Source organism: Nicotiana tabacum, chromosome 9, assembly GCF_000715075.1.
Source record: "Nicotiana tabacum cultivar K326 chromosome 9, ASM71507v2, whole genome shotgun sequence".
NCBI classification, from domain to species: domain Eukaryota; kingdom Viridiplantae; phylum Streptophyta; class Magnoliopsida; order Solanales; family Solanaceae; genus Nicotiana; species Nicotiana tabacum.
Window position 1 is genome coordinate 103,974,702 of NC_134088.1, and position 25,386 is coordinate 104,000,087.

The 25,386-nt window shown below is 37.5% G+C and overlaps 1 protein-coding gene across 2 annotated transcripts; it reads right to left on the reverse strand.

Annotated features, from left to right (window-relative positions):
* Positions 1-1,891: 1,891 nt before the first annotated feature.
* On the reverse strand, positions 1,892-12,915 carry LOC107780498 (DNA repair protein RAD5A). 2 transcript variants are annotated; one of them, XM_075221975.1, is made up of 20 exons: positions 12,189-12,915; positions 10,715-10,848; positions 10,474-10,603; positions 10,226-10,279; positions 9,926-10,075; positions 9,696-9,847; positions 9,538-9,622; positions 9,165-9,437; positions 8,850-8,996; positions 8,550-8,705; positions 7,288-7,355; positions 6,482-6,604; positions 6,255-6,354; positions 6,054-6,166; positions 4,922-5,194; positions 4,632-4,832; positions 3,922-4,015; positions 3,766-3,837; positions 2,768-2,866; positions 1,892-2,578 (listed from the first exon to the last, which is right to left on the reverse strand). In XM_075221975.1, the coding sequence occupies exons 1-20, from the start codon at positions 12,693-12,695 to the stop codon at positions 2,456-2,458; spliced, it is 3,054 nt and encodes a 1,017-aa protein (XP_075078076.1). In that variant the 5' UTR covers positions 12,696-12,915; the 3' UTR covers positions 1,892-2,455. The 2 variants fall into 2 exon arrangements, with proteins under 2 accessions (XP_075078076.1, XP_075078077.1); XM_075221976.1 differs by lacking the exons at positions 1,892-2,578; positions 2,768-2,866; positions 3,766-3,837; positions 3,922-4,015 and having other exon boundaries at positions 4,702-4,832; positions 4,926-5,194.
* Positions 12,916-25,386: the final 12,471 nt, after the last annotated feature.

Here is a 25,386-nt window from a genome sequence, read left to right on the forward strand (position 1 = left end):
TTAATTCTGTTACCACTACCCAAAGGCCTTCCTCTACCTCTCTTTTTCTGACCATTCACTGGTTTAGGATTTTCCTCTTCAGTCACCACCTCTGACTCCTTTCCCTTTTCATTATTATTATTATCATTGCTTATTAATCTGTCTTCAATTACAGATTCTTCCATTGGTATTTGTGTCATGGGCTTCACTTCATTTGATTCCAATGATTGAGCAGAAAAACCATTGCACTTCATGTCCTCCCTTAATAATTGTAGAGTACTTTTAGATTGTCTAGAAATACACCTGTGAAATACAAAAGCAAGAAAAAAAATTGTTGTTTATGAATAATATATACATATAAAAAGAAAGTGTATATATCTCGAGTGCTTAAAGTGGGAATCTATACAATATACAATGAATTTGAGAGAATCTATCTTGTCTAGCTCGAACTTTACATGTATGCATGTGTGAAAAAAAATTATTGTTTATAAATAATACGTATCTCGAGTGCTTAATTATTATGGGAGTCTAGACTAGACACAGTGAATTTGATAGAATCTGTCATTGCCCAGCTCGAACTTTATTGTATGCATATGTGGAAAGAAATTATTACGAATAATACCTATACAAAATAAGTATCCCGGGTATGCTTATTGTTGTAATCTAGACTAGACACAACGAATTTGACATAATCCATCTTATCTAGCTCGAGTTTTAAATGTGTGTGAGAGAAAAAAATTGTTGTTTATGAAAAATACATATACAAAAGAAGTATCACGGGTATGCTTACGGTAGTAATCTAGACTAGACACAATGAATTTGACAAAATCCATCTTATCTAGCTCGAGCTTTATAATACATATACAAAAGAAGTATCTCAAGTGGGAATCTAGATTATATTAGACACAGTAAATTTGACAAAATCCCATCTTTTCTAGCAAACTTTACATATGTATTCGTATGTGGAAAAAAATTGATGTTTATGAATAGTACACAGACACTAACTTTAAATTTTACATTTACCAATAAAGTATGTGCTTACAAAAAAACACAAATACACACACCAAAACCAACACACTTACAGCAATGAGGAATGAAGAATTTAACTGTGGAAAGAGATGTAAAGGCTAACCTTGCAAAGTTTTATGAACCGTCAAAATCTGGTGGTAAAGAGGAAAAGTTTTCTTTAAGCACAATTATAAAGGATTATTATTCATTTATTTCCAGATTACACTTTTATGGTTTTTCCTTAATTTTTTCCCTTATTGTTCCTTATTTTTAAATTGAAAGGCAATTAAGAAAAATAAAGAGAAGAAGTAGAGGATTGTTGGACTACTTTTACATGTTGTAATATAATTTAGAAATAAAAATAAATAATGGAAAAATTAATAGTTAAATATAATTACTTTTGATGATTTAATTCTGAGATTCTAAATGGAGATATTAACAAATTTGTGTCATGTCCTATTAAGCATATAAATTAAAATGAAATCTTCACTTTTAACAACCTTGAGAAAAACAAATCTTATCAGATTACTTAATAAATATAGCCATCTAGCTAAAGACCTACTCAGCATATCTAGTGAATGAATGTATATTACTATTGATATCTCATTGTTCTAAATTTGAAATATATAATACATTTCATAACTGATTATTCCAAGTTTGAAATAATTTCACTATTGGCACCTGGGATGGACCAGAGTTACCGACCAACAAATAATAATTACACCTCAGTCCCAAACAAGTTAGTCGCATGTATAATCCACATTTCTTTCTTTAATTAAGTTCAACTCATACTATCATTGTAATAAATAAAATAAAATTTGCTAAGTTGACTATCTATTTTAAGTCATTGGTCCGTAAAGCACTAATGGGTAGGAGAACTTTAGTACTCATATAAAGTACAAGCTTTGTTAACAAGGAGAACTTCAATATGGTAAAAATTTACAAGGTTTTTTAACTGAAACAAAAATTATAAAGTACATTTGACTCTCCTCTCTGCAGCTTGCAAGCTACATTGACGAAATATATTACTATACAAATTTGTTTACTCTACAAAAACTGTTTTAGAAGTCTGATCCCAAATCTTGATAATACTCGTGATGCCAGGATTTAGTTTTACAACAGTGAAGTACAAATGCACATCATCCCCAGATGCTAGTTACATTCGCGCTTCTGGAAACAGTGAAGAAAAATGAAGCTTTCTCCAAAATTAAATCAGCTGTAACCAATGGAATGATCGTTTTTCAACACTTGAGATTGAAATGATCACTTTTCAACACTTGAGATTGTCGATGCCTATAAAATAAGCCGGTGTGCCTGCAGCATGAGACATGAAAACCACCGCCCAGAATGAAGAGAAACTTTCAGCTCTTTTCCAGACACATATACCATCTATTATGGTGATCGTGAATCTACAATCTGAGGAGCCAGAGGCCCCACTCATTGGCATGATTTAGTTGTTCCGTATTGTCTATGCAAAAAGCATCTTAAGTTCCTCAATTCTTGCTGTCCGAACTTCTTGGTCCGTCAAAGCACCAGAAATCATCCGTTGCTTCCTAGCTTGTACTGCCTCCATTCTTTCCTCAACTGAACCCTGCTATCAGAAAAATATGCATGCAAGGGTCCAATGACTTTTTTAACATGATGTGCACTCAAGGTGCGATAGAGCAGCTACATGTTCAGGTAAGCGTCAAGGAACAAGCACCAGCACTTCCCAGAGAGCGATATTGTTACGTGGAAAATGATTAACAAGCCGTAACAAGGAGAAAGGAATTGAGCATACCTGCACAATGAATCGTTTGATCATTACTTGCTGAGTTTGTCCAATACGATGAACGCGCATGACCGCTTGTTCCTCAACAGCTGGATTCCACCACGGATCCTAGAGATAAGCAGGTAAAGATGAACATTGTGTATATTTGACAGCAATAGAGTCACAGAAAAGTGTCAAATAGTACATAACATGGGGCGATCAAAGTGATTCCCAAAAAAAAAAAAAAATCACCAAGTCAAAGTCACAAGAAGAGCAAATATGAGAACCAACTGATCATCAAACCACAAAAATCTCATCAACCAAGATCACAAGCTTAACCAGTTAAAAAAGTGACAACTAACAACATGCAGGGAACAAATCAAAATTTGCATTAGATAAGTCCCCACAAGCCTATAAAAAAGAACTTGAAGCCAAGCTTCGACCACGTACACCACTGCTACTTATGAGCAAATAAATTTTAGATATTCCCATCAAGATAGATTCTGTTATCACTGAAACAAAAAGGAAAGAAGAAGAATTTTTCGAAAGGTCATAGCTTAAGTAGATAAGCTTTATCAAAGACTGCAATTTAGAAAAGAAATGACCACAACTATCATCATAACACTAACACATCTCATAAGACACATCTTGCACACCATACTTATCAAAAGAAGCATCTTGCACACCATCTGCAACAATTGTTGGGAAATTTTACCTCCCAGAACACTTCCATCAAATTAGGTTTTTAACTTTTACCAGATTAATGTATAGTGAGGAGGAAGAAAGAACCAAAAAAAGAAAGAAAAGGAAGAAGGTCAAATGATTTACTTCAATATTAGTATAATTATATAAACATTTCTCTCGCTCTATGCAACACTTAGATCAAATTATTAATGCGACCGTGTGTAACAAAAAGAAAATAGTGTCTTCTTCTAAGAGCAAACCCACTTTTGACAACACAAACAATTAAATTCAGAGAGTTCAATAGTCTGTGATCATCTAAATTTTTTCCAAAGGCAGACAAGTACCATGACAAAAGCATTGGATGCAGCCGTCAGGTTTATCCCAACACCACCAGCCTTCAAAGACATTAGCAACACCTGTATAATATTCAATTTGATTAAGGAAACATAATTAATTTAAAAATAAATGTACAAGACAAAGAGGCAGCAGCCACGACAAACCAATATGCCATCCTCTTCTGAGAACTTCTTTATTACTTTCTCACGTTGTTGCTGGTTTAACGTCCCATCAAGCCGAACAAATGGAATATTACTACTGCATAAGTATGGACGTCAATAACTATATTAACTCAAAAATAAAGTACACAAAATATGGACAAGGCAATTGCAAAAGGCAATTGACAAAATCAATGACCTCAAATGTTTAACAGGACTCAACTAACAGGAGGAAAAGAATTATCGTCCAGATAGAGACAAGGGTCAATCCATTTCCACAAACCAGAAATCTTTCTCAGTTTCCTTATCCTTATGAGCATGACACCAAGACTACAACAACAACCCAGTATAATCCCACTAGTGGGGTCTGGGGAGGGTAGTGTGTACGCAGACCTTACCCCTACCCTGGGGTAGAGAGGCTGTTTCCGATAGACCCCCGGCTCCCTCCCTCCAAGAACTCCCCACCTTGCTCTTGGGGTGACTCGAACTCACAACCTCTTGGTTGGAAGTGGAGGGTGGTTACCACTAGAGCAACCCACTCTTGTCAAATGCACACCAAGACTAATACAAGTAAATTTGCCATAAATGGAAATATCACGATGTTCATTGAGCTTCTTCGTGTACAGTTTACCTTAAAAGACAAAGAAATTGCAGAATAGAGTGCTCAAAAACTTATAAGTTCTTCAGAATCTAACATGAACAAAAAGGGGGTGTACCGAGAAAGAGGAATCTGCAATAGATCTAAGAAGGCAGTCCACTGACTAAAAACAATGCTTTTGGAGCCAACGGAACGAAGACGTTCTAGTTCACCCAACAAGGCTGATACTTTTGATGACTCCACCCAATTCTTCTCAACATCAATCTGAAAGCGGCTATCTGTCGGGGCTGTTATAAGCTCCTGCTTACTGACAATGTTTCTGCAAAAGTGGAATATTTATATAAAAAAACATGCAGTTGATCTCATTGTATAGGTCGCGTTCTTCAATAAACACCTGTAGGAAAGTACCTACAAACAGGACAAAGGCCCGAGGTAGAACTTCGCCAGCTTGTCAAGAGACACTCTCGACATAACCTATGAGCACATGGAGTCAAGACTGCATCTTCAAAAGCTTCAAGACAAATAGGACATTCTCCCTGTTCTCCCTTCCGCAACTCTTCCACAACCTCCTGAATATAAGCACGTGAAGGAACATCTTTGCCTTCTCCAGTCTCCTTACCACCGTTAAGGAAACGTTTAGCAAGCTTATTTAGATCAGAGAATTCTTGGGTATCACCTCGACTGGCCAAGAAATAAACCCCATCAGCAAATATTACTTAAAAGATAATATTTAGTAACTATTAGCTATTAGATACTCCAGAGTCCAGACACAGAAGCAAGGTGGGTAATCAGTCCAAAAGAGCAAATACAAAAACAATAGGACCTACTATTGATAATATAAGTCAGGTATGATGCCAGATGATAACAGACTACTGGAAAGAAAGAATAGACAATCTGAATAGCATTTATAAGACAAACAATGGTCACTTTCTAGAAAAACTGGAGTCAATAAGCTTTCTGGACACTGTATTTACTTCGTAGAATAATCCTGGATCCACATTTGCAAAGTTTTCGAAAGATCCACCTTGCTTTTCTTTCAATAAATAGGCAAAAAGAAGCGCTGCCATTTAGTCCAAGAGTTGGCACACAGATTGTAAGTTAACAAAAATCTGTTTAAACAAACACTGCTTTTTTTTCCATATCCTATCTCGCGCTCATATAGTCTTAGAAATGTTCCTTGACTAAGATATGCAATTTAGTACAAGTATTATACATAGTTGCTACATATCTATGTGTAGTATTCATAATTTGAATTAATCAGTCTAAGTGAATTACAGTAATTGGTCAAGTTGACAATATGAGAAACAGGAATATCAATTTGGGTCAGAGGGAGTAATGAGGAGTAATGAGAATTGCGTACATTCAAAATAAAATTAGAAACCAAACCAAAGTCTCTCCAACTCATCAATGTAAGGAATAACTAAGCGCCTGTTGGAAAATCGCGCAATATGTTTTCTGGAGTATAAGTTCATTTAGACAAGAGCAAACCACACAACATTAAACTCAAAGGATAAATAGGTGCACGGATGAAAGTACACACCTCATTACAAGAAACGGGTGGTCACAACATTGACGAAGTCGCAAAAGCAACTCCAATATAGAAGCATAGTTGTGGAGAACTCGCCCTTGCTCAACAAACTGATCAAACTTCACCTGATATTGGAGATATAGGACTATGGGAAAGGAAATAAAGGTGCAAAAATAATCGAGAATTTCATGGACAGAGTGATGATGGTAAAACCTTGGATCTTTTATACAATGCATCATAGAAGTCGCGCTCTACTTCTGTTAGTTCACAATATGTCACTTGAATATCAGCTGGTGGTAGAACTAAAATTGGTCTGCAACCCAATAACACCAGAAGCAATATAACAAATCAATAAACCTAAAAGTAACCATAACAAACGAAACCAAACAAAAGAAGACACCAAAGAAATAAGATTAGTGAATCCTATGTGGAATACTCACCTGCCTTCCCTGTCTGTACTAGACTTTGTTCTTCTCAACATGATCGATCTTAAAATTTGTTGAACCAACTTTAGCCCCCTCTCATCTCCCTCCTCAAAAGGTTTCTGAACAAGCTTGTTCCACCTTAATATGACCGAGCAGACAACATGTTGAATGGCATCACAGTAACATGAGAAAACTCAATCAATTATGCAAATAACTTTCTGACACAGAACTTAGCTTCATATTTCACCAGATACAAAAAGGAACAGCACTTGTAGCAGCAAGTGCTGTTAAGGATCAATCTCCTCAAACTAAAATGGTAAGGATCTAGACTGATGCCAGAAAGATTAGTGAGGTTTGAGTGGAAGATTATATAAATGAGTAGCTGCTTCAAAACAGGGTTATTTAATTTTTTAATTTTTTTTATGAAGTAAAAACAGGGTTATTTAATAGTCATTTACAAATCTTAACAGGATAACAAGACCATATGAATGAATAAATCAAGCTGTCGTAGATCATTTGACAAACTGGGGCAAAGTCACAGTAAAAGATATATGCTACAATCTCTACAGTCTGCCGTCTATAACATTTTTTATTAGGTTAAAATTTCATTGAGTGATGGAGAAACCTTGCATACAAGGTGTACAAAGGTAGAGAATCTTACAACAAAGCATGTCCTCCACAAATAGCATCCAGTCATAACATTCTAAAGAGCACAATAATATATTCAATATTACCAGCACCACACCACAGTTTCTGATACGTTTCATGACGACAAATAAGTTTGAAGGTTAAATTTTCAATTCAAGGAATTCATATCTTACCATGCCCAGCTTCCCCATGGTTCGACCCTCAAAAATCTAAGAAGACTGTAAATATCCTCCAGATTGTTCTGCCACGGGAAAATAGTAAGTCACATAACAAAATTAGGTGCCTATCAATAGCAACCTCTTGAAAAAGCATAAGAGCAATGGCAAACCACTATAAGATGGCAACAAGTTCATGCCACCCTTCTTTCCCTACGTTGCAAAAGAGAAGAAAATAGATATTTTCTTATTGGAAAAGCTGGTATTTTCCGGTGCTTGTCTTTTATCAGCTGATCTGGACATTCATATATTTTATCCAATATGCAGTCATAGTCTCTCAGTAGATCCTTTTTGGCTGGCCATGAGCACTGTCGTTGAATCTCAATGCTACTAATGCTACGGTTTTGGTTTATATTTAGCCTTAGTGAATTATCTTATCAAAGACTCCACAAAGCTAAATGCCTAGTGAAGTACTTCTATTGACCAGAACAATGGAGGTAAAGGATTTGAGAGGCTGCTGCAGTTTCGTTAAAAAGCTCCTCCAAATCCAAGGACGAATTCTTAAGAGTTAAATTAGGTAATCAGACCCTCCAGCAAGTTTCATCATACATGAAATTAAGATACCTTTACTCGGTTAAGTGTATCATCAGCTAATCGAGCAATTTAAGTTTAAACAACTGATTCAGCTTTGAAACACAACAACAACAACAACAACAACAACAACAACAACAACAACAACCCAATATAATCCCACAAGTATGGTCTGGGGAGGGTAGCGTGCACGCATACCTTACACGTACCCTGGGGGTAGAGAGGCTATTTCCGATGGATCCTTCGCTCAAGAAGATGAAAAGAAACAATAGAACAGTAACAACAACAAAGGCCAGAAAGATAGAAAGATAGTACCAGCAACCTAAGAACCACAAAAATAGATGGAAAAAGCAATAGCAATAGCCAGTAACAATGGCAAGATACTAGGAAACCGGAGCTCAGCTTTGAAACACATAAGATAAATACTCAAGGGTCAAGGCATGCTTGAAACTTACACAAAGTCATTAGAATAAGACGCGCGACCAATCTAGCAATACAGAGATGGACAAAAAACTTAATAATATACCACTTTTATGAATTCTAAACAATAATATATCTTTTTACCTCGCTGAGAAGAACTATGAAAATAGCAAAAGCAGTATTTTTTACTTTGTAGAAAAATAGAAACTTTAACCTCTAAATAATGCTAATAATCTTTTCTTAACAAATTTCCCTACTGTAACACTGACCTGGATAGGGGTACCAGTAAGACACCACCGACGGTCAGCAATAAGAGCAGCAGCAGCATTGGAGATTTGGCTTTTAGAAGATTTGATAGTATGTGCCTCATCAAGCACCACTCTAAACCATCTAATAGAGAAAAGTCCCCCACTGTCCTCAGCATTCTACACCAAGTACAGAACACAAAAATGAATATAAGAGGACCTAGACCAAGTTAGCGCAAAGAACTGAAGAAGTAATGATAGGCAAACAAGGTGGACGCGGGAACTAAAAGTCTAAAACTATAATTTGAAGAATCAAAATAATACCTCTGTAGAAAATTCGGAGGCCAACACTCCATATGTTGTCAGCACGACATCACTTCGAGCAAGCACTTTTGTATCCTTTGATCTTGTCTGCCCATAGTAAACATAAAGAGATAGAGCACCAGGTAGTGCATGGGCTTCAATCTCTGCCTACAAATGACGGATTCATCTTCAGATATCTATATGTAAATCCTTTATCTTTTCCTTTTAGGTTTTGACAATTTTATATATGCAAAGCTTAATATGCCTAATGTGCCATTTTAGTTCCTAAAAAACATAGCAAAACTAATGTTGCCAGCTGAAGCAGATTTGAAGTACCTTCCATTGACCTAGTAGTGTCATTGGACATATTATCAGATTGCCACCAGAGATAAGTGTGGGCTTATGTTTCAGGAGCTTATCAAGACTAGAGAATTTTGCTGATTTCTTTGCAAAAGTTGGAGATTGGCCTAAAATATTACTAGCTTCACCATTTTCACCAGACAGCTGGCTTGTAGGTTGGCTCCTTGATGATCTACCTCTTTCAGAATGACTGAGGAGGAGAGCTATAGTCATTATAGTCTTCCCTAACCCCATTGAATCTGCCAAAATCTTCAAGATACTCTCAAGTCATAAAGTGGAAAATTGCATAAAACCCACCACAAAGAAACAAAATATCCCAAAGAGCAAAAGAAGCAGAGCGGCAACATACTCCTCCTCTAGCCATTTCAAGGGTACTCGGGAATTCAGTGGTCGCATCACCCGAAAATGCATTCAAGTAAACAACAAGCTCCCTCCTGAAATGAATTTTAGTGTACTGAATGCGAGAGTAAGTGGAGAAAAAAAACATGTATGTCAAGATTCACATACTCGTCTTTGAGACGGTAAGCATCCCAACATGGATGCAGAGTTGTTGCTGCTTCATCCGTGCTTCTTCCCCTCTCCAGTTGTGTCATCCAATGAAGCGACTGCTTCTGATAAGGTCGCAGTTCGCACTGGAGTGTACTCGGTGGTTCCATTTCCTACAATGTGAATGTAAAAGTATTTAGTACACATAGAGAACTCCATAGAAAAAACAAACGTTTTTGAGCTGGCCATACCTGTATCTCCGAGTTATCAGCTGAACCAACAATATAATCAAGATCAGTATCAGAAATTGTTTCATCATTCTCAACTTTATCTCCATCTGCAGATGAAGAGCTTTTGGATAAGTTCACGTGCAATACTGAGGCAGGACTACCAGAGCTGTCCTGTGAAGAAAAATGAAGCATTTAAGAGGGTGAAGCAGCGAAAACTAAGAGAAACTGTAACATCTTGATACTCTGACTTTAAGAGGGTGAAGTAGGAGTGAGAACTGAGAATAGAGGGAAAAACGAGCGGGAACTCTCTTCTTTTCTTACCTGTTCGCTCAAAGGCCGCTTCCTCGTGTATAAATCAGCTGGAGTGAATTCTGCCTAATAATGATCAAGAAAGAATTTATTGAATTAATGTCATTCAATCATCGATGAGATTAATTCTTATAACTAGGCAGAATATGCAGATCCCAACTGATAAACAAGTTGTACAAAGAAGGTATAATCCATAATAGCTATGGTCAGAAAACCTCAACCACTCCCTACAACATACAAAACCAAAAGGAGAGTATCACCTTCTTAAAAGGAGTAAGTCCGAGCAAATGGAACAAAGTTGGAAGGGGGTGAAAAACTGTATCATCTGCAGATCTAGCCTTTAGTGATGTCTGATGGCTTTTACGGAACATGGAGCTATTAATATACACTCTGCATACAAGATAAAGTTGATCAAATCACCACCGTCTGTATCGTATCTCATGAAACTGGATTCCTCACCTCAAATATTAAACTATAACACTAAAACTTCACCCAGAGTACCTGATGGACAAAAGAACAGAGTCCATAATCGCCAATATATTAGGAGCCGATTTGCAACGCCCTTCAATTCTAATCATCTTATCCCTCACCAACGGCAGAATACATCGAGCCCATTCATTTGGAATACGCCCAATCTGTCACTCCACAACAAACAACCAAAAGATCAGGCTTATTATACAGAATTCCATCAAGAAAGATCTAGTATTCCCCTCACACCCAGAAAAAACAAATTGTCAGCAAATTCTTTCTTCCGATAATTTCACTCTATATCCAGACATCACATTCTGATAAATGGACCTTGGGCCTAACTCAACCCCAAAAGTTAGCTTATGAGGTGAGGATTGCCCAAGACCATATAAGGAGACCAAAGACCTCAAATCCTTCCGATGTGGGACAACTCAACCCCCCACGCCTAGGCCTGCAAACTGGAGCGTGGACAACATAAATGGGGGCCCAACATCGGTAACAATAATTGTGATGGGCTTGGCTCTGATACCATGATAAATGGATCTTGGGCCTAACTCAACCCTAAAAGCTAGCTTATGAGGTGAGGATTGCCCAAGACCATGAGTTAACCCACATCGGTGGGATTTGAGGTCCTTGGTCTCCTTATATGGTCTTAGACAATCCTCACCTCATAAGCTAGGGTTGAGTTAGGCCCAAGGTCCATTTATCACATTCTAAAGCAGACGCCCGGAGCTCAAACTATATTTTTGTATACAGAAAATTTAATACTTGAAAAAAATTAAGTAATTAAAGTGGTACACCCACAGCTTTTAACTTCTTTTTTTTCAAATATGGGTTTTCTTCGGACCAACTTGCTCACATCTTAACTAATCCATCAGGCAGTTTGTCCAGCCCAAGAGCACAAGTTGCCAAGGTAATAGATGGGTTCACAACAAGTGTTGTAGCTTGGATCTGAACATGGGATCCCTAAGTTGTCACTCACATGCCCCAATGATTTAGAAGCGATGAGTTCTTAAATATATATCTTGATTTTGTATAACCATCTATTATAATCCAGATTTGCGCCGCGAAAGAATTTTTCTATTCCCACGGCTGGAACCTGAGACTGCCGGTTAAGGGCGGAGGGATCTCATTCATCCCACCACGTTACTCTGCTGATTTTACTCCTATCTAACTCTATCTATACTTCTTTTTCAAACATCTACAAATGTTTCGAGCCTAAAGTCTCGTGGGTTTTGCCGAGCTACATAAGCCTTCTACATCCGACACTTGCCTCAACCACTAGACTCTCCCCTTGAGGACACAACCACTGTCCTAGATTCACATTAGTCTAGAATACAACTTGAAGGGAGCAAAACCTTAGCAACTTCCTTTGTTTTCTTTTTTTTTTCTTTTTTCTTTGGGGGCAGGGGTGGGGGGGTGGGGGGGCTAAAGGAATTCCACAAAAATGCAATAAAAGTTGCAGAAGAAACTTAAAATTTCAGAACATAAAAGAAGAAAAGAGTACCTCTCCACAAGCCTTGGTAGAAAACCTTACAATTTCAGAACAAGCAGCAGCCGCTTGACGCCCTCGTCCAAACTTCCCAGCTGGTGAAGCTGAACTCAATTTCTTCTTCTCCACAGGGTACGTAAATTCAACTTCCTCACCAGCCTTCAATATCCTCCCTTTACACGTCGACATACCTGCCACCTCACCACACCCCACAAACCACCACTCACTCCCCCTATCACACTCACTCTCAATTCTACTCTCATTAATATTCAATCCCTCATTTGAAGAAACTGTACTAGGCTCAATTTTTTGGATCTCACCAGTATTATTACTACTTGAATTTGAAACTACATTTACAATTTCGAGTTTCTTGAAACTTGGGGTGTCAAAAATGATATTAATTGCAGCTGTGGGGTCGTTTTTGGCCATGTGAAGTGCTCTAATTATGTCCATCTCTGTATATTCATCGCCAACAATGGACCGTACCGTTGAAACGAGCTCCTCCGCGATCTTGTTCCCCATTACAGTGACTCCAAAAAAAAGGGGGGATAATTGTTCCCAAGCTGTTCTTGGTTCGCTTCTGAATTTTGAATTTGAATTTCAATATTGGTGAGAAGAATAGTTAAAATTTGAAACCCTAGACGGGTTTAGGAAAAAAGAGGAGTTTAGAAATGGCGGGTTGGTTTTCTAGTATTTGTTTCCAAAGAAGATGCATGCGGGGTATAGAATAAGTTCCCGCCTTAAAAGTCCCTCAATTTCTTACTAATGTTTATTTAGCAGCTTATAAAAAGTCTCCATTTTTTTTCACTTTTTTGCTTTAGTATGTTTTAAAATATTTAAGATGATATACGTAGATTATAAAATTTAAATAATAATAATAATAAGTGAGAATAATTAAGCATAAAAATATATTTAAATAATAATAATAATAATAATAATATAAATATATACATATAAATTTAAATTCTAATAACAATAATATAATATATGTATATGAAATGATCACACACGTCAATATAGTATTATATTAGGCAAGGGTCCTCAACTTAAGTCTTAGAGCCCGTTTGGACATAAGAAATTTTTTTCTTTTTTCCAAACAAATTTCACTTTTTTCGAAATCAGCGTTTGTTCATAAAAATTCCAATTTTCATTTGAAGATACATTTTAAAAAATTTCGAAAATTTGAAAAACTCCAAAAAGTTATTTTTCAAAATTTTCACTCAAATACTCACAAAACTTCAAAAATAACCCAAAATTATATTCATGTCCAAACACAACTCTAAATTTCAAATACCACTTTTACTTGAAAAACGTTTTCCCCCTATTTTAGAATTTTACAATTCTTATGTCCAAACGCCCGTTTAGCCATAAGAAAATTTTCACTTTTTTTCGAAATCACTGTTTGGCCATAAGTTTTCAATTTTTCACTTGAAGATGGATTTTGAAATTTTTCAAAAATTTAAAAAATTCCAAAAAGTTATTTTTCAAAATTTTCAATCATATCACTCACAAAACTTTAAAAACAACTCAAAATTATATTCATGTCCAAACACAACTCTAGTTTTTAAATATCATTTTCACTTGAAAAAAAAATTCACTTTTTTCCGGAATTTTTCAATTCTTATGTCCAAACGCTCACTTAGTATCATCTACTTTAAAAAAGAATTTTCACATATTAGATTTATGAAAAAGAATTAGACCACACATAAGATGGGCGACTGAAGGGCCAAGCAAATAAAGCATTTGCTTTAGGCTCTTGGGACCCAAAAAATTAGTAGTAGTAATTAATTTTTTACCTTAATCTTTTAATCAAAAAATATTGAGTTTGTTAATGAAAAGAGTACAAATCTTTTATAACAAGGAAAGAAGTGGCCAAAAAGGACAACTTATAAAAAAGAGATGCGGACATATTATATTTGGTTTTCCTTTTTAAAGTCATATTTTCCTGATTTCTCTTTATAATTATGCTTTTCTCTCTTCTTTTTTCGTATGCGCTACATATTCTGCCAAACAGAAAAATTAAAGCACATTAACTAACTTGAATTGCAAGTCTATTTCATTTTTTTTTGAAATTTTTCAAGCATCAAAGTAAACAAAGTAAAATTGATATATTTTGATATCAATTATCAAGATATCAACTTCTAGAATCATATTTGAATACTATAACTTTTTATTGACTTTTTAACATGATATTTTTTATTTTGTGTATGTTTATTTCATAGATATATATTACTTTTTTCTTATAAATTATAGTATAATTTAAATATGTCAACAAGAAAATTGAATCACATGCACCTCAAAACTCGAAAAAGAAAAAGAAAAGAAGAATTGAAACTTTGATCTAACTCCCAAAAAGGTGTTAATGATAAAAACTAAAAAATATGGGAGAGCGTTGTTTTGATGAACGAGTCATTATCTGTTTGAGTTAAATGGTAATGAATTCAAGAAGAAAAAAATAAAAGGATTAACCTTACTATCCATTGAAAAAGGATTAGTAGACAACAAATTTGTCGTATTTTAAATTTTCACAGAAAAAGCAATATATATATATATATCAAATAAAATATATATGAAATTTTATTTGAAAATATTTAAGGGTGTAAATAATTATGGCTTTAGGCCAATACTATAATTGAGCCGCTCCCGCATATAATAGGACGTGTTTGAAGATATCTATCATTAAAGGGACGGACTCCAAGCAAGTTATTGATAGATCAAAATGCCCATATAAAATTGATGGGCCTTTTTTCTAGGGTAAATAATAATATTTACACAACTGGCGGGCATCAGTGGAAGGTTTATCTCGTGAATATTCGGACTAATAGCGATATAACGCACGATTCTGCCGAGATAGTTCAGCCCGATCCAGAATAATGTATACATTGCCGAGGGTTGTGCGGCACGAACTATATATGCATCTATATATTGCCAAGGCGTTCAGCCCGCTCTACAAGAAATAAAGGAAGTTATTGAATTACGAGACACGTGTTTACAATACAGTACATGAGCACATAACAAATATAATCTTTACGTTTCTCAAATAACTCGCCCACAACTCAAAGTGTTAAGGCTCGGCCTATTATACATATATTTATTTCTAAATCAAATTCAGTTATAACTTTAATTAATTAAGCTAGCAGAACGAGTTCAAATAATTCAATTATTACATGATAAAGTCCTAAGTTTACCCGGACATAAACATGCTTTAGTTACGTACGGACTCTCGTCACCTCATGCGTACGTAGCACCTACAACTAGTTGCACATAATAATAAATATCACATTGGGGTAGTTTCCCCCTCACAAGGTTATACAGGAGACTTACCTCGCTCCGAAGTTTCATAACCGGCTCCAACGCTACTCAAACACCTCAACCCAATGCTCGTCTCTTCAAAACTAGTCAAACAACGTGCAAACTAATCAAAATATACCCCAATACGTATAATTTAATAATTTATAATGATTCTCAGCTTCGCTCAAAAGGCAACAAAGTCAGCTCTCGGCCCCACGCGCCCGGATTTTAAATTTTTTTGAAGATAAACTTTACACATAACACCTCGAACTCAAATATATAATTTATTCCTAATTCCATGTTCAATTTCGTGGTCAAATTCCAAAAATACCAAATTCTAGGTTTTCTACCATCCTTCCCCCCCCCCTCCGGTCCCCCTCTCCCCTCCCCAATTTCTACTAATTTTCATGTTTAAATCCTTACATAATCCATATATTTAACTTACAATAGGTAGGAATAACTTACCTTATCATAGATGATGAAAACCTCAACTTGAAGCTCTCAAAAAATGGCCCAAACCAAGAGAGAAAATGAGTGAAATGAGGAACCCCCGATTTTTAAAACCATTTGCCCAGCCCACTTTTTGCACTTGCGGAACACGAGCTGCACCTGTGAAAAAATCCATCACATGTGCGGTTCCCTCCAAGCCAGGCAAATCCACTTCTGCAGACCAATTTCCGCTACTGCGCAACAGCTTCTGCGGTCCCCCACGTGCTCCTGTGCTCCCGTATTTGCGGATATCCTTCGCTTCTGCGACCCAGTTGCCCCTCTCGTTTTCTGCTTCTGCGGAGCACCCTTCGCATATGCGGGCTCGCAGATGCAGAAATAGCCTTACATTTGCGGCCACCCCAGCTCAATCCAATTGTCGCTTCTGCGGCCCCAACGCCGCACCTGCGGGCTCGCACATGCGACCCTCAACATGCATGTGTGATTGCACTAGCTCCCAGTTGCCTCAACACCTCTCCCAAGTCCAACAAACAATATGTTTCCAATCCGATTCGCACTCGAGGCCCCGGGGACCTTAACCAATCATACTCACGCGTCCCAAAATATATTACAAACTTAGTCGAGGCCTCAAATCATGCCAAACAACATCGAAACTATGGATCGACGATCGAAATCTTTTTTTAAGCTTTCAAATTTCGACGAACACGTCCGAACCATTCCAAAATATTCCGGAATGACGTCAAACTTTGCGTACAAGTCATGAATCACAATACGAACCCATTCCAAGGCTTGAAATACCAAATGGACATCGATAACACCAAAGCCCACTTCAAACCAAACTTAGGAAATTCTTAAACCTTCGAAATGTTAACTTTCCATAATAAGCACTGAAATACTCTCAGGTGATCCGATACTCAACTCGAATATGCGCCCAAGTCCAAAATAACCATACGAACTTAGTGGAACCTTCAAATCCCGATTCCGAGGTCATTTACTCAAAAGTCAAACCCTAGTCAATTCTTCAAACTTAAAGCTTCCGAAATTAGAATTTTCTTTCCAAATCAACTCTGAACTTCCCGAAATTTGAGGCTACTCAATTCTGACCATACATACAAGTCATAATACCTGAAGTGAAGCTACTCAAGGCCTCAAACTGCTGAACGACGTGCTAGAGCTCAAAACGACCGGTCGGGTCGCTACATTCTCCCCACTTAAACATGCGTTCGTCCTCGAACTTGCTAAGGATTGCTCTGAAGTTGTCCAAAATCATTGTTTAACACTTCGTGCACCTACTCGTGCCACTACAACCCATGTGAGCATATTAGCTCGAGCCAGACTGAAGATTCTCCCTATTTATTTAGTCAATAAGCCTTAGAACCAAATTCCAACCTCTGAATTCCTCTGCAATATCTGATTCTAACATACGAACACCGTATAAACCCTTACATACTGCACCCAACATGACCATGCTCCTCCGCTGAAATCACACCATGCACCGCATAAGTCGCTTGACCATAACAACATTATCTGACAATAATAGTTGCAAAATCCATAAATCTGATGCCCACAACACACCTCATAACGCATATAAGTCTTGTTCCAACTCTCACAATACTGCCACGAGGAAAGAGATGCGTAGAAACTAATAACCATTTACCGAATCAACAAATCATGGAGTCTCTCCTCCTGACAAGAACCATTACCTCATTCTGAACTGAATAACGATATTTGCTCTTAAATATACCTTATATATATATATGATTGCACTAATTTCAGGTCCAATAATCTCGTCCCACCCAGTACAAAACTGCTCAGGCAATGCGTCACCTCAAACATGACCAAGATCTTATGCAGCACCATTAAAGCACCAACAAGCTACCACTCGAATATAACTCATAAGGAAGAACGAACTCTGACAGGGAATTACCCAGCTTGCGTAACGAATAAAACGGTCGAATAGATGCTATGAACCTACCTTAGGGATGAAAAATAAGGTACACAAAATAAGTGTAAGGAACTATGCTCAACATCTCATTGTTGCGGCGTGTAACCCGATCCAGCATGACTCTGTTGCGGCGTACAACCCGATCCAAACATGACAATGTTGCGGCATGCAACCCGATCCAAAAAAAATACCTGTGGCGGTGTGCCACCCGATCTGCACATAACAATCAAGAAGAAAACACGCATCAAGTCGTAACGCTTATACTTGCGAAATGCCCGAATATCGACCACAAACACGCCAAGTCCACAATACAAATCATGGGGAGACGGATAGCGCCATACGCTACGAAAACCAAGCACAACTAAGGTGCGATATATGATCTACATCTCGAGAGACATCCTGCTCACATAACACCACAAGCTACGCGGGACCTCAACACATGTGCGAATAATGAAGCCGTCTCACAACCCACATGGCAAAATAGAGATTTACATAAAATAGCTGACAACGGGAATAACATCCAATGCCCGAAGACTCTTCCGCAAGTAATGCTATGCCAAACGAACACATTCGACCTGACGTAGAGCACACACTCACATTAGACCCACCAATGGACCTCAAACCGATTCTGGTCACACCATACTGGGCCAATAACCTTTCAAAGATCTACAATGGCCCTATTCATGACACACAAGAACACCCGTCAAATCCAAAACAAACTCATACGGTCCACAACCCAAGGAATAGAATGCCTCTCACGCATAAAACATCACATTTGCGATATTACCATAACATCCATACTTGGTTTTAATCTTTCACAATCAAATGACTAACATGCCATACTTATAAAATTTTCTCATGGGGCAAGTTCCCACGACCTTCCGCAACAGGTAAAAAATTCTGCATCTCTATACTACCAACCGTACTAATCCTATAAGGCAAATCACAATCTGCAAATCAATACATAATGCCTCTTCCACAGAACACCATTCTCAGGCGACACTAAGATAACACCAGCTCACTCTAAATATCTGAATTCTTCCCTGCTCATCCATGCTCGGGACATTCTCATCAAAACAGAAATGTAACCTTGATCCTCAACCTCCAATTTCCATAACTGCAGAAAAATACAAACCTCAAGATGTGGTCTAAATCGCCATAACTCTTCCGGGATCCATTTACACATAACAAGGCCGTTTAAATCAAATACTTCCCAAATCACTCAAATTATTATGGATGCCAACCCCGCACGTATAGCCACAAACCACATGTATAACTTAACACGCCGAAGGAACTGATCATTGCCACAATCATGCTGATTCAAACTATTACTAACTGACACAACTACTTCCAATTACTCTTGACCTGACTTAGAAATAATAATAGCTCCATTCATAACATAACGAACTTAATCTGCACTCATCCCAAGTGACCCGAATCGCGAGACCACATCGTCTCGATACCCATGAATTATCTCATGCTCTCCTTACGCGCACAATATCATCTCCAACCGGTACACCAATTCTGCAAGACCTTTTTGCGAATCCGAAGCTATTTCTTCCTTTCCTCCAATAATGCACCGCATACCCGATGATAACATAGAACATTCTAAGTGCCGCTCATAATCCACTGTGAAAACTTGATCCTTAACCGCTTAGTGGACCTGAAATCCTTAGGCACTACACTTTAATTCTTGAACTCACTAGGACCGTTGTAGAGAGTTACCTACTCTGACTTGATCCCGAATATAAGAAACTTCAACGCTATGCTAGCACATGAACACTCTCTCAAAGAAGCAACCGACTGAATTTGTTTCCTTGTACATCACATCCACAATAAGCATAAACTACGAGTCTTCCCAAAACCTGCACATGAATCGATAAGGCGGAATGTAGTGCACATTTATCAATTTCTTTGCTCGAATTACCCCTGATATCCTTTTTTTCTTAGTCATAAATAATCCACCAACGCTTCGATAACCGGGAACCGCACAAGCAGACAACCACATGATCTAATCGTAGACGGTAGGGCTCCCCCGCTTAGCTTTAAGCTACCATCACATAATGTAGAGCTCACAGCGATTCCTCCTCCTCAATTACCATGATCCTGTACCGTTAACCCGCCAAATTTCTTGTAGTTTCTTATTAAACTTTTCATGAACATCCCGAAATATCAACCATAACCGCATACTCGACCTTCCGCTTCGTAGTAAGTAGAACTCTTCGTAGAAACTTCATCAAATCGCACAACCGCTGACCTGTCCACAGGAGATAGCCCACATGTGGAGTTCCATACCGACATCTCCCAACAACGCTGCACTAAGTACAACTACCAAGAAATCAGTAAACCCTCCTGAGCCCGTGCTCATCCACCAGCTGTACAAGTTCGTTCATTCCCCATTGATATCAACTGAAAGTCTGACAATACATTCCAAACTCGAAGTCATGTTGCATCCCAACGATAATCAAGTTTTCACACCCCTCTTCATTTTAAGCAAATTCCTTTCTGTCGTATTTGATGTTCCTCAATACAATAGCCACCATTCCAAATAAATTCGTAGACCTAGTCGCTCCCCCACCACGATTCCCAAATCGCTCTAAACTTTTCTCAAGGCACGTGGCTATCCTACCACATAATCCTATGCTACTCTACCACTCCCACTTTGGTTAAACCATCTTCTTTAAGCAACTTCTCGGCATCTGCTTTTCATACTTGACCTGCTAGCAATTCAACCACCGCGAGACACCTCCCACCATGTCCTTCCTCATCCTTCGCTGCCCAAATGCTGCCTCAAATCAAAATCCTTCTCTGTAGCACCTGAAGTAATAAATTGCTACCAACTCTAAGCCTCCTCAATATCATCTTTCTCGAGCCATCAACATTAGAAATACCAATTCGATTCTGAACTGTTACACACCGCTACCTCTAACAACCGCGTCTTAGGCACTATTTCACAACACCCTGCCCCGAAGGCAAAAATCAAAGAAGACTATAACACCGATGGAACTTAATGCGTTCCAACAAGGACGACGACGCCACGTCAAAAATAAGAATTCCACCATGCTCGAAAATATCAAGTCTCATTACTCCATCAACTAAAGCTTGAACATCCACAGTCTGATTGCCCTTCCTTTGCTGGAATTAAATGTTGAACCTCTAAATCATACACTGAAAAATCCTCTTTTCAAGTCATTCACTGTCTCGAGACATAGACAAGCACCCTACAATTACACTAACACTGTGTGATAACAACACATAAACATCATAGCAATCCGTGCATAACCTCAAAACCATATGAAGTACGTATACTGAACTGAAATGACAGAACACCCTTCCGCAAGTTGACGATAATAGCCTGCCCGAACATGCATGGAAAAACATCATGCACCACGTCTACAGTGCCAATACAACTACTCGATACCCAATTGATAACAAGCGTTTCACGTAGCATAAAATTGAGTATAAAGGAAATAAAGACACAAGCCTCAATGGAATCAAATGGCATGAAGAGGAAATCAAGAAGAGAAGTGCTCCTAACAGCCCTGTAGTCTCTCGAAGATAAGTACAGACGTCTCTGTACCGATCCGCAAGACTCTACTAGACTTTCTCATGACTCGTGAGACCCAAGTGAACCAAATACTTTGATACCAAGCTATAACGACACAAAATCTATTATAGGTCATGATGGCGTCTAACGCCACTGTCAGGCAAGCCAATGGTGATTGATCAACTTAATTACTCATTTTAGTATTTGAAATAAAAAAAAAATCATTAATAAAATAGTATGAAATGGAATTAACATGGTAAATGATAATATTTACACAACTATAATTAAGAACAACCTGTAGGAACTCCCAAAACCCGGTGTCACAAGTACATGAGCATTTTTCTAAGGAATACAATAATAATTCAACATTTGTCTAGAAGGTAAATAAGACAAGATAAAACAAATAGTACGATGGAGACTCGGTGGACTGCGATGCGTAGCCTGAGTTGCAGCTCACATAAAGTCTCCTCAACAGATGCGGCTACGCGCCAAGTTGATCACCATATGAACATGTCACATCCTGCACATTTAGCGAAGAAGTGCAGCATGAGTACATAAATCAACGCATATCCAGTAAGTATCTAGCCTAACCCCGGAGAAGTAGTGACTAGTGGTCGACATCGACACTTACTAGAGGTCCAATAAAATAATATGATAATTCATAACATATATGAAGTGCACAACAATAATGGAGTAAATCTGTAAATTTTATAGTTTTCCAATTACTTCTTTTAAGTATAAATTTCTCGATCTTGTATTCTACCTTAATATCTCAGAAATGCCAAGTGTCAATACCAAAGAAATAAGGAATACCATAAAATGTTGACCATCAGTGGAAGGTTTATCTCGTGAATATTCGGACTAATAGCGATATAACGCATGATTCTGCCAAGGTCGTTCGGCCCGATCCAGAATAATGTGAGCACTGCCGAGGGTCGTGCGGCACGAACCATAGATGCATCTATATATTGCCGAGGCGTTAGAAAGGAAGGAAGTTACCAAATTACGAGACACATATTTATAATATAGTACATGAGCACATAACGAATATAATCTTTACACTTCTCAAATAACTCGCCCACAACTCAAAGTGTTAAGGCTCGACCTATTATACATATATTTATTTCTAAATCAAATTCAGTTATAACTTTAATTAATTAAGCCAGCAGAACGAGTTCAAATAATTCAATTATTACATGATAAAGTATTAAGTCTACCCGGATATAAATATGCTTTAGCTACATACGAACTCTCGTCACCTCGTGCGTATGTAGCACCCACAACTAGTTGCACATAACAATAAATATCACCTAGAGGTAGTTTTCCCCTCACAAGGTTAGACATGAGACTTACCTCGCTCCAAAGTTCCATAACTGACTCCAACGCCACTCAAACACCTCAATTCGATGCTCGTCTCTTCAAAACTAACCAAACAATGTGCAAACCAGTCCAAATATACCCTAATACGTATAATTTAACAATTTATAATGATTCCCAACTCCTCTCAAAAAGCCAACAAAGTCAGCCCACGCGCCCGGATTTCGAAACTTTTTGAAGATAAACTTTACCCATAACACCACAAACTTAAATATATAATTTATTCCTAATTTCATGTCCAATTTCATGGTCAAATTCCAAAAATATCAAATTCTAGGTTTTCTACCCAAAAAACCCACAATTTTTACTAATTTTCATGCTTAAATCTGTATAGAATCCATGTATTTAACTTACAATAGGTGGGAATAACTTACCTTGCCATAAATGATGAAAACCTCCACTTGAAGCTCTCAAAAAATCATCTAAACCAAGAGATAAAATGAGTGAAATGAGCAAACCCCGATTTTTAAAACCATATGCCCAGCCGACTTTCCGCACCTGCGGAACACCAACTGCACCCGTGGCTCCGCACATGCAGAAAAATCCACGGCAGGTGCGGTTCCCTCCAAGCCATGCAAATCCGTTTCTACGGACCAATTTTCGCTTATGCGCGACCGCTTTTGCAGTCCCCCACACGTTCATGCGCTCCCACACATGAGGATATCCTCCGCTTTTGCGACCCAGTTGCCCCTCTTGCTTTCCGCTTCTGCGGAGCACCCTTCGCATATGCGGACTCGCAAATGCGGAAATAGCCTCGCATCTGTGGCCACCCCAGCTCAGTCTAATTGTCGCTTATGCGGCCCCAACACCGCACCTGCGGCCCTCAACATGCATGTGCGATTGCACTAAATCTGAGCTGCCTCAGCACCTCTCCCAAGTCCAAACACGATTTTTTTCCAATCTGGTTCGCACCCGAGGCCCCCGGGACCTTAACCAAACATACTTACATGTCCCGAAACACATTACAAACTTAGTCGGGGCCTCAAATCATGCCAAACAACATCAAAACTATGGATCAACGATCGAAATCCTTCTTTAAGCTTTCAAATTTTTAAACTTCGACAAACGCGTCCGAACCATTCCAAAATATTCCGGAGTGACGCCAAACTTTGTGTACATGTCATGAATCACAATACGAACCCATTGCAAGGCTCGAAATCCCAAACGGGTATCGATAATACCAAAGCCCACTTCAAACCAAACTTAGGAGATTCTTAAAGCTTCGAAATGTTAACTTTCCATAATAAGCGCCGAAATTTTTCAGGTGATCCGATACTCAACCTGAACATACGACCAAGTCCAAAATTACCATACGAACCTATTGGAACCTTCAAATCTTAATTCCTAGCCCGTTTACTCAAAATTCAAACCTTAGTCAATGTTTCCAACTTAAAGCTTCCAAAATTAGAATTTTCTTACCAAATCAACTCCGAACTTTCCGAAATTCAATTCCGACCACACGTACAAGTCATAGTACCTAAAGTGAAGCTACTCAAGGCCTTACGTGCTAGAACTCAAAATGACAGATCAGGTCGTTCCATTCCCCTTAAAATGCATTAATTTATATTAATGTACAAATTAATAATAAATAATCATCATTTATTTCAAGTGAGAGAAAGTTATATAGTATTTGATAATAATACCAGAGAAAGAAATATTTCAATGATTATTTATTAGCATGAAATTTAAACTAATCTAAACTTCTAGTTCATACAACTCATATAGTATAAATAAATTTTTTAGCTAGCCTCATAATATACACTACAATAACTAAAGTTTAATCCCACTGTTATTTTTTTTTCTAAACCTTCTAAATCATCATTGATGGCAAAATCAACAGCAAAACCCAAAAATTAGTTTTCAAAAATAAGAACTATTGAATATTAGGTTTGGGTGCCGAGGGAATGCAAAATGATTTAAGGGATCGAAGTACTGAGCGAAAGGAAAGAGAAAGAAGCTTAAATAGTTTAAGGAATTCAAAATGGCTCCTAATATTCCCTTACCTTATCATATTCAGATTTTATAAGCATAACAAGTTGTGCTATCTAATTGTATAGTGATTTCGGATTGGGAAGCTTTAGCCATTTTACTGGACTCTCTCTGAGAGCCTTGGGATTGTATTTTACTAATATTTATTATGAGATTTGGCTAAATGCACCTTTTAGTGTTTATGTGCAAAAACTTGTACACCATTTGTATATACATATCTTAGAAACGTATAACTTATTATTGTAAATATTTTCTTTTATGAAACTTGAAATCATGTTGATTGTCTCTTGAATTTCATATCCTGTTTATTATTATTTTATGTTGAGACTTAATGAATTTACAAAACAAAATTCATTGACATCATTGTAAACACACGAAAACGAATTTAATATTGGCTAAATATTTAGATATAGATGAAGAGTGACATAGTAACCTTTCAATTTTATGCTAAATGTAAAGTCAATATTTTAATCAATTTGCTTGAGTGTGCAATCACATGCATAAATTGATTGAAGTATATATATTGATGAGTAAAGCTAGTAAAATTGTCTCTTATATCAGATATGGTATCAAAAAGTATCATTTCTAAATTAAAACAAGGGTGACAAACTGAATGC

Coding starts and splice junctions, on each gene's coding strand:
- LOC107780498 (XM_075221975.1), bottom strand. CDS start 12,695: ATGGGGAACAAGATCGCGGAGGAGCTCGTTTCAACGGTACGGTCCATT. Junction 9,623..9,695: donor GCTTACCGTCTCAAAGACGA/GTATGTGAATCT, acceptor AATTCATTTCAG/GAGGGAGCTTGTTGTTTACT. Junction 6,355..6,481: donor AGTACAGACAGGGAAGGCAG/GTGAGTATTCCA, acceptor ATTGGGTTGCAG/ACCAATTTTAGTTCTACCAC.